A 16056-nucleotide genomic window follows, 5' to 3' on the forward strand; every position below is an offset into this window, starting at 1 on the left:
GTAAGGTGGCCTCTGGCATATTGTTTGTGTGTGTGTGTGTGTGTGTGTGTGTGTGTGTGTGTGTGTGTGTGTGTGAGAGAGAGAGAGAGAGAGAGAGAGAGAGAGAGAGAGAGAGAGAGAGAGAGAGAATGTAATGCATGTCTACATACATATATAAAACACACAAGATAAAATGTACACACACATTTTAAAATGTACAAAGGGCTGGCCATCATGGTACATGTCTTTAAGCCCAGTGTGGGAGGAAGTGAGGAGTGAGGTGGATCTCTGAGAGTTAAAGGGCAACCTGGGCTACATTATGAGACCCTGTCTCCAAAACAAAAAACAGGGGTTAGAAAGGTGGCTTACTAGTTAAGCGCTCTCTTCTGACCTCCTCAGGTACACATATAAGCTAAACACTCGTACACACAAAAACAAAAAGTTTAAAAAGCAACATGGAAACCTTAAAACAGCAACAACAAAAACAAAACCACACCCACACACAAGGTTACCATTTTAAATATTTTAAAGCACTCTGTTCACAACATTAAGTACACTCCTGGTGGGAGTGCAAACTTGCACAGCCACTAATGAAAATCAGTATGGTAGTTCCTCAGAAAATTGGGAATCGATCTTCCCCAAGACCCAACTTTTGGGCATGTACCCAAAAGATGACCCATCCTACTGAAAGGACACTTATGTGACCATGTTTATAGCAGCTTTATTCATGATCGTCGGAAGCTGGAAACAACTTAGGTGTTCCCTTAACGGAAGACTAGATAAAGGAAATGTGTTACATTGACACAATGGTACATTTAACTCAGCTGTTAAAAACAATGACGTCCTGAAGTCTGCAGGCAAATGGATAGAACTAGCAAAGATCATCCTGAGTGAGGTAACCTAGACCCAGAAAGACACACACGATATCTACTCACTTACATGGTTAGGAGCTGCTAAGTAAAGGATAAACAACAGTCAGAGAAGCTAAATAGTAAGGAGGGCTTTAGGGGGATGCACGAATCTCTCTGGGAAGGAGAAATAGATTTTGTGGGTGGACTGGGGACAGATGAGGATGGGAACAGGAGGGATCAGGTCGGGGAGGGGCAGAAGGAGAGACTATGGGGAGAAACCAGTGGGAGAGGTGTGCATTTGGGGGCAATATGGAACCCTAATGCAGTAGAAACTTCTTGGAACCGTGAGGTTGACCCTGGCGAGGTCTCCCGGTAATGGAGGATCTAGAACCTGAACCAGCCTTCTTTTGTAACCAGGTTAGGTTCCCAGTGCTGGAACTGGGGTACCAACTCAGTCAAGAAACCTTCAAGCCACAACCTGTCCTGCTTGCAGGATGTGCTGGGGCAATGGTGGCTCAGAGCTTAGGGCCGTGGCCAGCCAATGACTGGTGTAACTTGAGGTCCAAGTCATGAGAGGAAGCCCATGGCTGACATTGCCTGAATGGCCAGAACCCGGAAGCTGGATAGCTCAGAGACCCAGGTAGAAGCAAACACAACTGACAAAAAGTCAGTGCAATGATTCCAATGATATTCTGTTGTACTCATACATCGTTGCCTAGCCCAGCCATCAGAGAGAGGCTTCTCGGTCAGCTGGTGCAGAGAACCGCAGTAAACGCGAGGCAGAGCTCGGGGAACCCCACAGAAGAGGGAGAGAAAGGATTGTAGGAACCTGAAGGGTCAGAGATATTGGGAGAACCCAACCACGGAATGAACTAAGCAGGGCTCATAAGGGCTCACGGAGACTGAAGTACAATCACTGAGCCTGCGTGGGTCTGCACTAGGCACTCTCATGTTCTATGGCTGTTTAGCTTGGGTTTTGTGGGACGCCTAGCAGTGGGAGCATAGGTGTCAGTAACTCTTTGGCCTGCTCGTGGGACCTTTTCCCCCTCCTATTGGCTTGCCTCATCCAGCCTTCGTATAAAGGTTTGTGCCAATCTTATTACATTGTGTTTTGCCACGTTCAGGCGATGTCACTGGAGACCTGCTCTTTTCTGAAGGGAAACGGAAGAGCAGAGGGTCTGGTGGAGAGGGTAGGTCTGGGTGAGTGGGGGAGGGGAAGGAGAGGAGGCTGCGCTCAGGAGTATTGTGTGAGAGAAGAATAAAGAAAAAGAGAATAATAAAAGTATACTCCCGGGTTGGAGAGATGGCTCAGCTCTTCCACAGGTCCTGAGTTCAAATCCCAGCAACCACCTGGTGGCTCACAACCATCTGTGATGGAATCCGATGCCCTCTTCTGGTGTGTCTGAGGACAGCTACAGTGTACTCATATGTTTAATTAAAATAAAGAAATCTTTTTTAAGAAGTATATTCCCGGTGTTGTAAAGGTGTCACATCCATCATTATTAACTATCCATTGCTATGACTTTTTTGGGGGGGTCCCCAAAGCAAAACCTTTGTCCTCATTAAACTCCCCCTGCTGCTTCCCATCTCTCACAGCGGTGGGTGAGCTTTAAATGAAGCGATATGGAATCTGCTTAACTTTCCAAAAAATGATCACAAGTGACATGGAACGAAACAAGGTAAAAATGGCGGGCAAGTTGATGCTCGACACAGAAAGCAGTGGGATGCTGGGGGGTTGGGGGGGGGCTCAGCAGGTAAGAGCACTTGCTGTGCACTGATAAGGACCTGGGTTCAAACGCTCAGCATTTGTGGAAAAAGCTGAGCACGGCTGTGTGTGCCCATAACTATAGCAATTGGGGGGAGACAGTAAAGAAGAGGAAGAAAGACCACTGGGGCTTGCTGGCTACCAGCCTGACTCCAGTTGGAGACCCTGTCTCAATAGCAAGATGAGTGAGAGAGCAGGATACCCAGTCCTGCTGGCCTCCCATTTATGCCTGGGTGCCAAAGCATCCAGCACATACATAAAGCATGCCTATGGATGCCCCACATCCAGAGGACAAAAAGAAAAAAAAAATAACAAGAGAGAGAGAGAAGAGAGAGAGAGAGAGAGAGAGAGAGAGAAAAGGTACCAGGAGGAACATTAGAGATATGTAGTCTTGTAAGAGGAATGGAGAGGGTTAAGGGACAGATTTAAGTACAGAAGCTATTGACAGTACTCAGTGTGGATAGTCCCTGCTGTACTAGTCAGGGATGCCAGCAATGGAAGGTACTCACAGCTAACCTGGGAGCCCAGCTTATGCTCCCAGACGGCATGCAACTGCTGATACTCCTGCTGCGCCAGCTCCAGGCGCTGCTGCTTCACCTGGTAGATCTCCTTTTGTGCACTCAGAGCCTCCTGGGCCACCACCAGGTAATCCTTCAGCATGTGCTCCTGTTCCCGCCGCCATTGCACCCTCGGATCCTCGATCTGAGTGGTTTCTGAAACAGAACCCAGAGCAATATGTCAGGCCCATACAAGTACCTATTGTGTTGGTGGGCTATAGAACCCACCACTGGACACCAAAAGTGTGATGGACAGAAACTCATCATTTTATATTGATGGGTTTCTTTATATTGATAGGTACATATCGTAGCCAATAAATATAAATGGGTTAAAATCACTACATGGCAAAGCAATTCCATCCGGATTTGTCACACGACCAAAAAAATAATTCAAGATCAGTTTTCAAACTGAACACCGAGTTCTATCTGAGAACAAGCAAAAGAAGGAATAGGCTAAGGGCATAATAGAAGTTTAAGGCCATCTGCTATGGCTCAGTGTAAAAGGAAAAGACAATCACTCATCAGTTTCAAAAACCACGAACAGGCATCCTGTACTCTGTTAGCAATATAAAATAGAATAGTATAATAATACATATTAGGAACAGAGGCATAAAGTATTAATACCCTTGACCAATAATTCCCCCTATACTAATTTTTCATAAAAATATTTTTTTTAAAATTCAGGTGGCCATACATTTGTACAAAAGCATGATAAATGGTAAGCATATATTTGAGCTTCTTAGTATAAGAGTCCTTTATATACTCGGAATGCTAGGTGCTATGCAAATATTTTCTCCTTTATTGTACTGTCAGTTTCTTTTGAAAAAGGCATCTTTTGGGGGGAAAAAAGAGAGGCTTTAGTTTGAGGAAGCTAGATTTACTATATTTTATGGTTAGTGCTTTTTGTATATTGTCCAAATATGTGTGTGTGTGTTTCAAAATGTTTCAGATTTTCTCCTAACTTCAGTTTTTCTCCACCCCCTAACCTAACCCTAACCCCCACCCTGCCTCCCCACCACCCCACAATCGTTCTTGAGTTTCTGGTCTCAAGAGGTCGCCCACTCTATCTTCTCTAATGCTGGACCTCTCACACCTCCGAATTTTAGCTAAGATGAAGTATAGTATCTAGTGCTGAGATGAGATATATTATGCTATCATACCAGGCTCAGTTTTTTTTGCCTGTGTTTTCTTTTAGGTGTTTTATAATTGTAGCTTTTATGTTTAGGGTCTCGGCCCATATGGTGTGAGGTAAAGAGTTCCCTCCTCTACCACATTTCCATATGGAAAGCAATTGTACCAGCCGCTCTTGAGGTCTATCCTTCCGGGAACCAGGTTCTCAGGTGCCTGATTGAAGTCAGGTTAAATGCTGCGGATTCTTAACTAGTCATTCTGTAAATGGCCCTCCTACAGCCCAGCCTTCCAGCTACCATGGCTGTCCCTCACAGTAGATAGTGCCCTACCTGGATAGGCACTTCAAGATCATCCTGGCTATTTCTTTCAGTTCTTGTTCTTACTAAAGTTACACATGTTGTCCATATGTATAAAGTTATGAAGGAGTTGGACAGCTAACCATACTACAAAGTGTATAACCCAAACCATCATTCCCTCACCTTTCTTCCTCACATATCTCCCACAGAAAGGCAGCCACCTCGATCATCTCTTAGTTTATTGTAGACATCATAGAGAACCACTTCACTCCATCTTAAGCTCCAGATCTCAACCTATACACACATTCTCAGTGTGCATACAACTGCTACCCTCCGGAACTTTGCATCGTCTCTCCTACCCCTTGTGTTGGGATCACAGGCCCGTGCCACCACACCCATCCCTCCTGTTTCTGATACACACCACACACCTGCTTTTCACAAAGTTAGCAACACAGTATTTCTGACAGTGTGACAACATGAAGGGCCACTGTTTAAAAAAAAAAACAAAACAAAAAACGGCTGAACATCTGGGGAATATGCAACATTGTTGCCATGTGGAGAGCTACAAATTAAAACTAGCCAAGTAATACTCTAAACCTGTGAAAATATTAACTAAAGATAAAGATGAGACCGGGGAACTGGATTTGATCTGAATGGCCTCTCCTTGAAGACTAGCTTTATTGTACCAGCAGGTCCATGCCAGCTTCCAAAGAAAGGATGCAACCAGCAATTTTACCCAGCAATGACTCCTATGAAGCAAATCAATGTCCAGCATGGCATGATAGCCCTAAGGGCGCAGTAGTGGCACACGTGCCTTGGTGGTAACCAACTGCTCTCTAACTGGATTTAAGATCCAATCGCGTAGGGGTTGGGGTTTAGCTCAGTGGTAGAGCACTTGCCTAGGAAGAGCTCCGAAAAAAGAACCAAAAAAAAAAAAAAAAAAAAGATCCAATCGGCGAGAGGGAAATCATGTCTGGTAGTGGAACCCTAGCTAACCATTCAGTGCTAATGAAATCATGGTTGTGGGGGAAGACTCTACAACCATTAACTTACTAAAGCAGCACAATCCCTAACAATGTAGCCTCCTCGGCAAGAAAACTTTTCTTTGCAACAGATGGAGGCCACTATAGAAAATGCAGGGTCGTGGAGCCCGGTCCTAATGGATCTGCTTGTTAGTTTTATGTCAACCTAAAATAAACTGGACTCATCTGGGAAGAGGGAACCTTAACTGAGACATTGCTTCCATAGATTAACCTGTGGGAAAGTATGTAGGGCCATTTACTTGATTAATGATTGGTGTAGGAGGGCCCAGCCCACTGTAAGTGGTACCATCCCTGGGCAGGTGGTTCTGGGTTGTTTTTATAAGAAATACACCGAACAAGCCATGGGGAACAAGGCAGTTAACAGTATCCCTTCATGATCTCTGCTTCAGTTCCTGCCTCCAGGTTCCTGCCTTGAGTTCCTTCCCTGATTTCATTCCATGATGGTCTTGTAAGCTGTAAGCTGAAATATCCTCTGACCTGCAAGTTGCTTTTGGTTGTGGTGTTTGTTCCAACAACCACCGAAAACCAAACTACGACAGAATTAGAGAAGAATGTTGCCCAAGGACAGCACAAACAAGTTAGATTGCTCTGGGTCCATGGCTCTGAATGATTAAAGATTAAGGCTGCAAAAGTCTCATTCCCTCCTTGCATTTGTCTCAATATTGCCATCTACAGATACAGTATCTTCCACCCAACAATACTACTTCCAAACCAAAAGGGAAAGCCTGTGAGCTGATGAAACCACCAGATAGGATTCTTCTTGCTTGGTCCTATCTCATTACTCTTGGCTTGTGCGAGTGCGCTCGAACACACACACACACACACACACACACACACACACACACACACACACACACACACACACACACCACCTTCTGCCATCATCCCCTGGAGAATTAACTCCGCCACAGCCTGCTGGTCTCCCCCTCCCTTCTGTTTCTCCAGCAACTCCCAGAAGCACATTAAAATCTCACTCCTGCCATGAGACTTTAATGAGGGGGACGTTCTCAGCAATTTGAAAACAGGGAAGGGCTGATTAGGGCTCCGGTCCATCAGTGTTTAACCCAGCATCTGATGCGGCCCTCCAAGCATTAACCTCATTCCCCATACACACTCAATTAGGCATATTTACTTCTCATTAGCCGGCACGCAATCATGAGTGCTAATAAAAACCTTTGCTATCCCCAACAATGCCATTAATGCCATTAGCTGCCTCTCAGATACCCTTCCACGCTTACCTGCCAACAACAGTGGGCTCGTTCATCCACTTACTCATGCATCCGCTCACAGGGGCCCTTCTCTACTTAGCAAGGGTTAAGCGCATACCTACTGCGTGCCTCTGCGAGCAAAGGCTTGGAATTAGATAGAGTTAGACACTGTAACTTCCCCAGAAGACAGTGACGACAGATAGAGGATACTTAGAAGGGGAAATGGATGAACGGAAAGTCCAACTCCATTCTTCGGTATCAGTTCAAATCCCAGTTCAGGGGGCCCTTGTGGAGATGGGTCCAAAGCTGTCCTGGGGAAAATCACTGTTTTCCAGATGGCCTCAAATTCATCACTTCTGTCCTCTTAGTGCTGGGAGTACAGGCATGCACTATCATGCTGGCCTTCAGACATATCTTATCTCTGAGAACTGAGCGGCCAATTGCTACCCCTAAATCTCAATAAGATGAAGATAATTAGCCTAATGTGCCACAGGGTCCCCGGGAGGATTGAAGAAGACACTGCCTACTGAGAGTCTCCACAGCCCACAGCCCAGAGTGTGCACTCGGGATGCGGAGGGCAGTTCAGAGTTGGTAGCCTAGAATCAGCCTTCAGACCTTGCCAGGCTCGCCCTGCTCCCCTTCGTCTTCCTCTTGCCTGAAAGGATAAAGAGAATCTTAGGGTTCTAAAGACTCCTTACGATGGGAAAACCCTGTCCCACTGCACGGCATTTCAGAGGACAGAGGTAATCTTGGCTAAGAGGATGCACACACGTCTCTCTTTAGCTAAAGCATCTCTCCTCTGTCCTCCTCAAGACGTTTCTGTCTTTCTCAAATAGTTCCTCCGTCACGGTCCCAGAAGGAGAGAGCCATAGTAGAAATATGCATTTTAGGTCCAATACTGTAGTCACACAGGTAATGAAAGTGGGCAGACCAACACGCTAATCTATTACGGACCTACCTGCATGAACATAAGACGCTATGTGTAGCTAGCAAGCTAGAGGCTTGCTAGGGCTTCAGATACTCCAAAATGACAATGCGTAGCTGTTTTTTTTAATGGGAAAAGAAGCCATTCATAAACATGTAAAAATACGTATGTAGGCACACACACCGACACACGATTGGAAATATTACAAAAATGATACGCCAAAAACGATACAGAGGAAATCGTCAGCCTCTAAAACCGAGGAGCAGGCTGGAGCGGAGCGAAGTTTCAGAGTCTATTAAAAAAAAAACTTCCGAACTGTTGTTTTCACACGAGCATACATTATCTATCTATATCCTCACTGACATCTCTGAGTCTGCATTAAACAAAACACAATCTGCCTTCAAGGCTCTGCTGGCGCTTCTGTGGAGGTGGGCTCGAGAAGGGAAGGGGATAGACCTGGGGACGGGGTCTGGGGAGGGGAAGGGCAGCGAAGAACTTACTGGTATTGTGGTCTATGAAGTAATCTCCAACCTGTGGATCATACGCTTCTTCCCATCCCAGCGGCAACTCGTCGCTAATGCAGTCAGCAAAGGTGAGCGGTTTGGTGTACCTGGCAAGGAAGACAGGGGACACACTCCATCAGCAAGCAGTCCCAACACTGCTACGATGTGCTGTTTTTCCGGACTCCCCGTTCCTCCTCACTGGTCAGCACATCCAGACGTTTTGTACTGTAACACCAGTCCTGCTGTGCCCTGAGTCTCTGGGAAGGTAAAGCCGTTCCACTGTAACATCAGGGTAAGGATATGGGGGAAGGTAGAGGATGGATTCCTGTCCAAATATTTTGCCTCTAACGTGGTAGTGGCTTCGGCAAGTCACCCTTCTGTCTAAACCTTGGGTTTCTGTATCTCCACATGATATTTTTTTGCACAGCAGCTCTGAGGCCAAGTCTTGGCTTCATGACTTGGATTCCAGCCCCCTCTGGCTTTTCCACCTGTAGCTGGCTGGCCCGGCCCACTCTGGTCTTTGTCCTGGCCCTGTCTTGTATTTGTCACGCCCATTTGCCTTTCGAAAAGCTAGCCTCCCATGAGCTCTAGAGCAACAGACGCTCCAGCCCCAGGAGTCTAGCCAGCAAGCCATATTTATTTGCTGATTGAGTTGGATCTCAAAATGCCTGCACCCACTGCTGGCTCTCCTCTACCGGGCTGGCCAAACTGATTTTTTGGCAATAATAACTCTCCGAGGCCCCATCTCACAGAGTGTGAACTGGTGGTAATCACCCAAGCCTTAGTGGCTAAATCAGACAGATAAACAAATCAGGCAACTGGAGCATCAAAGGCTTGTCGAGGCTGGAAGACGGCACCATACACCATTTGTCCAAGGGTTCAACCAGAGAACAGGGAGCCAGGAAACTAACACATGGCATTAGTGGCTCCCGGAGGCAGCCACTTCTAAGTATTCCCAGAGCTGCTTCTGTCTGGAATAACCGCATGCCGGTGAGGAGGTTAGACAGGGTCTCTCTTGTTCTGCTACTGTGTGTTTCTCCTGTCTCTGACTCCCATCTGGAAGTAGGGATCGAAACTTTGTATCACTGTTGGGCTCCAGAGAGGGAATTGAGGCTATCAGGCTACATAGCTCTCATTTTTATCTCCCTGACCCTAAAACACTCACTCTAATGTTCCTGAGTTTCTGTCTGTTCTTTCCTCATTCCAGTCAGTTCTGGAAGCCCAAGAGACTGTTCCCCATTCTTTCCACAGACTGGCAAGCTGAGGTACAATGGGACGGGAAGGGCGACGCTTCTTTGACCATCTCTTCCTTAACCCGGATGATTGCTTTCCTCTTAAACTCTTTGCTGCAGGGCTGTGTGTTAGGGGCTTGGCCCCTGGCTGAGTGCGACGGGAAGTGATGGAGCCCTTAGGTATTAAGACTTAATGCGAGGTCCCCAGATCACTGGGGGTATGTGCTTCCTAAAGAGGAGAGAGTGGGACCCTAGCCTTTTCTTCTCATCTCTTGCCTTCTGGCTATGAAGTGAACAGCTTTGCTCTGTCACATACTCCTGTCAAGATCTGTCGCCTCGATACAAGCTTAAGGCAAGACAGTCAGTCATTTATAGACTGAAGCCTCTAAAATGGCTTTTCTCTCTGTAAGCCTGTTGTCGTTGTAGGCATTTGATAGAGAGATGGAAAGTTGACTACATCTAAACCAAACGTAAAACTCCATGGGGACAAAGAGGAACAGTGATGCCGAAAAAGCCACTGGCAGACTAGACCCTGACTTGTCCACATGCCTGCTTCCTATTCAGAGTTTCAGAGACTGTGACCTGTAGCCACCAAACTGGCTTTGGTTAATAATTCATGGCGGCATTGTAGGAGACTGTGGCTCCCTGAAACTGAGGCCAGGGGTATGTTTTTATAGGCAATAAACTAAGGAATATAATCAAATAAAGATCCAATAAGCATTGTTCTTTAGTTGTTTAAGTTGGACAAGAACGTAACCTCCCAGAAGCTCAGAATTTTTCATCTGTGAAGTGGGGACTGATGTAGGTAATTCAGGCTGCTGAGTAGATTAACAAAGGCTGTGTGTGTATTTGGGGGGATGGCACAGCAGTTAATGTGTTTACCAGATCATCAGAGTTTACTTCCCCAGAACCCAAAAAGTTCAAGGTGAGAGAGTGGAAACCCACATGTAACTTCAGCCTTGGAAGGCAGAGACAAGGTGTTCCTGGAGCAAGGTGGTCAGGGATATGGTCCATACAGGTAAGCTTCGGGTTTGGCTGACAGTCTCTCTCAAAGAGTGAGTGAGAAGTGTGATCAGCCAAGAGCCCTGCTATCAGTCAACCTTGGGCCTGTGTACATATGTGTACCCCTATGAATGAACACACGCAAGGGGGAACTGGAGCTGGAAAGGCTACGATAGTCTTTCTCTCGTTTAATGTTTGTTTTGAGACAGGGTTCACTGTGTAACCCAGACTGGCCGCAAACTCCTGGTATTTCTGTCCCCAGCCTCCTGAGTGCTAGGGTCACAGGTTACAATAGTACACCTGGTTATAAGTCTATAATGTTCTCGAGAGAGCTGGAAAGGAAAAGGAAAGTGGGGAAGGGGGGGAGGGAGGGGAGAGGAGTGGGGAGAAACTGACAGATCTGATTTAAAATGTTGTCTGAGGCTAGGGATGTAATTCAGTAGGTAGAATACTTGCCTGGCATGTTCAAAGTCCTGAGTTACCCCCCAGCACCACAAACAACTGTGTATGGGTGAACACATCTATAATTTCAGAAGTGGAGGCAGGGGGAGCTGAAGCTCAAGGCCAACCTTGGCTACACTGCAAATTGGAAGCTAGCCTAGGCTACATGAGACTAAACTTACAAAAAAAAAAAAAAAAAAAAGAATCTAGGCAGGTATGGTAGCACATGCCTTTAATCTCAGCACTCAGGGGAGGCAGAAGAAGCAGGGGGCGGGGCAGGGGCATGGGCAGGGGCAAGGGCAGGGACGGGGCAGGGGAAGAGGCAGAGGCAGAAGAGGCAGAGGCAGAGGCAGAGGCAGAGGCAGAGGCAGAGGCAGAGGCAGGCAGGCAGAGGCAGAGGCAGAGGCAGAGGCAGAGGCAGAGGCAGAGACTCTGTAGGTTTGAGGCCAACCTGGTCTCCATAGCAAGTTCCAGGCCAGTCTGGAACACAGTAGGAACCTATCTTAAAACAAAGTAAGGGTTGGGGATTTGGCTCAGTGGAAGAGCGCTTGCCCAGTAAGCGCAAGGCCCTGGGTTCGGTCCCCAGCTCCGAAAAAAAAAAAAAAAAAAACAAACAAAAAAAAAAACAAAGTAAAACAAACAAACAAACAAACAAACCCTACGTATAAGAATATTGACACAGTTTCAACTTTATTTTAAACTAATTTTGCGGTAACAGCTATAAAGTAAGCAAAATTAAGTAGCGAACAATGGCTCCGTCTAGGCCTACAAAGCATGCTATGAAAACCATGTTCCCTCTCTGGGTAGTGTATGTTCTTGTTCGGTTCTACAAATGAAAGCACACACTTAACAATGCAGAGTTAATGAACCAGCAGTTCCAGTGCTGGAGGCCGAAGCTTTGCCAATAAAAATGGACAAGACCCAGTGAGTCTCACAACAACCTGGAGCTGTGCTAGCCCAGGAGACTGGACGGGGATGTGTAAGACAGACAAGAGGCACTGGAGTATTCCATGATGAGTGTCTTCAGCCATTGGTACGAAGGTGTTCACTAGACACCCATGACTCCTAGACGTTAGGTCTCAGTCCCAGGATAAACTACTGAGGTGCCCATTAACATACCCAAGCAGACACTGACCACTAGCTTCTCGAAGCATCTCTTAGGGCCCTATTATAGAGCCCTTCTGACTGGCATACCCTGCCCCCAGCTGCCCCTCCTTATATAACCCAGCCACTTTGCTATACCAGTCCCTGTCCCTTTTAGTCTACCCTTTACCCTCTTGCCCCAACAGCCTCTCTTGGTTGGTGGCTTTTCTCTCCTCAACATGGCCCAGCTTAGTCTGGCCATGTTCCCTCTGGGCTCTCACACTTGTCCTTGCCTCCGCCGACACTCTCTTCTCCATATCTACAGTAAGCCTTCTCTTCCGCCATATCTAGGAGCGATCATGTCCTTCCTTCTTTATTTCTTTTTCTTTTTTCACTCACTACACATAGGACAGTTAAATGTTTCCCAGTCATCTGTACAAACTCAGGCTCTCAAGGTACTGGGAACAGGAATGTAGACAGGAGAACAAGACCCAAACTGCAACAAGTTTCCAGAAACTCATCAACTCCACATGCTGCTCCAGTTTCCATCAAGGAGGTGAGGCTCTGGTCATTAGCTGTAGCACCAATAATATGATATGAAGGGTATGAGGAAGATAGCGATTCCCGTCAGCAGTGACGGCAGACATTTTGCCAACAGGAAGGAATGTGCAGCAATAGGGCTTGCCGTTAGAAAGAGCAGCCAAAGGAGAGAGAAAGGCCTTGGGTTTTGTATTTGGGTTCCTTCTTGGATGCAGCCATGGGGGAGCAGCCAGTTGACGCTCAGTGTGCCTCTATGGGAAACAGGAAAGTTGTTATGGGAAGGAACTATACAACTTACAGAAATCTGGACAGAAATCTCTGGAACAAATGCCAAGGGGGAGATGAATTATTCAGTGTGCAGAGAGGTGTCATTCAGAGAATCAGTATGAAGAGAACTGTTTTAGCTTTACACACACACACACACACACACACACACACACACACACACACACACAGACACACACACAGACACACACAGAGTCTCTCTCTCTCTCTCTCTCTCTCTCTCTCTCTCTCTCTCTCTCTCTCTTTCTCTGACACTGTCTGCCTGTCTGTCCCTCCTTCCCTCTCTCCTAGTGAGAGGCAAAGCTGTCAGATGTAGCCAGGACCTGAAACCTCCAGCCTCAACCCCTTACCTGGCCGGGTCAGGTAGTTCCTGCCTCTAGCCCCCAGTGTCCTGGGCCCGCCTAAAACCCCAATCATAAAAGTCACATGACCCAGCTGCTGGAAGAACGAGAGGGAAGCCGGGCAAGGTGCCAGGCCAGAGCGAGTTCTGCCCCTTCTTAATTACAAATCTCTGAATGAGCACAAACATTCCTGAAGGTTTCACAACCGGCCTTCCTGGAAAAACAGCCCGGATGCGTTGCCAGGGAAACAGGGAAGGTTCTGCCAGGTGCACTTTGTAAGGGGCACACAGCGACACCTGTCAAGGAGCATGGCAAGTAACTGGAGAGCTAGAGACACCAACAGGTCCCTCGTTGGTCTCACAGAGAGGTGCTGCTTTCCTAGAGGAGGAGGTGCCTCTGGCCAAAGCTGACCGGAGTGTTCGGTATGTCTTTTCTAGGGAGGCATGAAGGAGGAGGAGCAGGTCACATTCTGCCAAGTGTAACACTGGGTGGTGAGTCTCTGCGGACTATATTTGAATGGTTAAGTCACTATCCACATTCCCTGTGCTGCCCAAACTTCCCTCTTCGTGGCTGTCCAGCAGAACGCTGCCCTGTTCACCCCATTCCCGGCTCTCTCCTTCCAAGTGCTAGGTGGGAAGGATCCCAGTCTAAAACCTCCATCCCTTCTCCAATCTAAGAACAGAGTACACTCCACGGCAGCTCTCCTCACCACCCCACAATGGGCAGGCTGGCTCTTCCTGCCCCAGGCTGGTTCACATGCATACTCTCCATAGCTTAGATGGTTCATCTCCTGATAACACTCTTCCGCCTCTGGCCCTGCCTTCCTCCTCCTTTCCCTTAGTTTGATTTGGACGCTGAGACACCTTTCCTTGTTCCTCTAACAGACACGAGGATGATAAAAATAGCCATCTCACACACAGAACCTGCTAAGAGGGTGAAGTGTGCTGTGGAATTACGTGACTCTGGGGAGCTTTAATGAACGCAGAGGACAAAGACCGGGCACTGCCCTTCCAGAGTAGGGTGGGAGACACGCTCCAGTCATAAGCAAATGTTTCTGAGTGTACAGCATTCAGGGGGGAAAAAAATCAAGGTGCTGGGATGGTGAACCAAGGGCAGCGGGCGGTCACGGAAGCCTCTGAGAAGGTGGCGTTCTGGGGCATTCGGAAGGTAGGAAGTAGCTAGCCAGCAGAAAAGGTGCTGAGAACCTGAGAGACGGTAATGGGAATAGCAAATACCAAAGCCGTGGGTCAGGATACTGCTGATGCATGTGAAGACCAAAAGGTTTTGTGTGCAAGGTGGTTATTTTTTACCATCCTCGTGTCTGTTAGACACACCACGTCTGCTAGACCTAAGACCAAAAGAAAGGTGAGGCCGGGTGCAGCTTGCTGGGGGTGGGGTTGGGGGTGGGGCCTCCCGGCTGCTGGTGGGGCCTTTAGGTCACACACCTTTGTTCTGTGCCCATGTGCTAAGCAGCACAAGGTGACCTGAGAGATGCACCCACTCCATCCCCCAGTCTCCTCTTTCCACTCTCAGTGAACTCACCAAGCAAGTGGACGACCCCGCGGCCCAGTCCCAGCTAGGCATAATGAATAAGGCACTGTGTGCCTTGTGAGACAAGGTCCACGCTTCAAACAGGGAATGAGCCCTGGGACATTCCACAATAGGGGATGTGGCTAAGGCTCTCCCTGAGGTGGTAAACCACGCATGACAGGTAAGCCAGAGAGATGTGAGAAGCCAAGGGGCTGGGAGAACGAACGGACAGTAATGGAGTGTGGACAGGGAGGGCAGAGGACTAAGTTAAGGAAGGAAAATATGACGCAGGCACCTTCAGGGTCTAGGTGGATTCAGGACGTCACCGTCGGGCTAAACCTCGGGTCCCACCTTGCTAAAGCTGCCTTTATGCTAAATAACCTTGTTAAAAGGTGTTTCCTGGGGTTGGGGATTTAGCTCAGTGGTAGAGCGCTTGCCTAGCAAGCACAAGGCCCTGGGTTCGGTCCCCAGCTCCGAAAAAAAGAGAAAAAAAAAAGTGTTTCCTTCATGCATCGCACAAGACGGCCCCATCTTGTAAGTGTGGTGTGGCCGTGCAGGAAGAGGACCCCCTTGAAAGTGCTGACCACAGATGTTGCAGGGAGCTGAGCTTTCGACGGTGTGCATTGGTGATGTGATCCTCGGAGAGACACCTGTGCACTGTGGGAATTAGGTCACCGCACAGCTTACAAGCTTACTATAGGAACCTCCACCATCACTGACCCGCCAGCCTTCTCTCCCCCCAGGTGCTCAGCAGCAGTTACCACTCCCTGGCTCGGGTAACACCTGTCTGTATGGGCATCAACGTTCACCTCCTCGTGCTAAGAACAACGCACAAAGCAACGACTTTGTGAAAGAAGGCTCTGCCTAGCACGTGGCGCTGTTCCCGGATTTCCACAACGATGGCAAAATAACGGCTCAGGCTTAAGTCGCTGTCAGAAGCTTTCTACTGCGCCCCACTGACTTCCTGAGAAGGGAGGAGTGTGGAAAGCACCCCCAACACCCACCTTGTGGGCTGATGAAATGGTACACTGGGCACAAGCACTCGCACACAGTTCTGATGACCTGAGGTCGGTTCCTGGATCCCACAAGGTGGCAGGAGAGAACCGGCTCCTGAGAATTACGCCCTGACCTCCACGCACCACGGAAGCCACATGTGCCTCCGCCCCCAGTAGAAATTAAAGCAGGCAGGCCGAGAGATGGCAGGTGTCTGGGACTTGGCTCTTGGTATTTGCTCTCTGGAGGTGATGACATTTGCTCTGGGAAGGCCTATGCCCCCGTTTCTCCAAAATACCTCTCTCCCTTTCTCCTGCTCCCTTCTCTCACAACACCTGTGTCCACATTCTT

The 16056-nt window shown here is 47.9% G+C and overlaps 1 protein-coding gene across 1 annotated transcript in view; it reads right to left on the minus strand.

Moving 5' to 3' along the window:
- Wwc1 (WW and C2 domain containing 1) overlaps positions 1-16056 on the minus strand; it is a 150020-nt gene that overhangs the window by 70102 nt on the left and 63862 nt on the right. Inside the window, exons 2-3 of the mRNA XM_032914249.1 lie at positions 8256-8365; positions 3105-3308 (exon numbers count right to left, since the gene is read on the minus strand). Of these exons, the coding sequence (XP_032770140.1) occupies positions 3105-3308; positions 8256-8365 (314 nt within the window). The remainder of the gene's footprint in view (positions 1-3104; positions 3309-8255; positions 8366-16056) is intronic.

Source organism: Rattus rattus, chromosome 9 (genome assembly GCF_011064425.1).
Source record: "Rattus rattus isolate New Zealand chromosome 9, Rrattus_CSIRO_v1, whole genome shotgun sequence".
Classification (NCBI taxonomy): domain Eukaryota; kingdom Metazoa; phylum Chordata; class Mammalia; order Rodentia; family Muridae; genus Rattus; species Rattus rattus.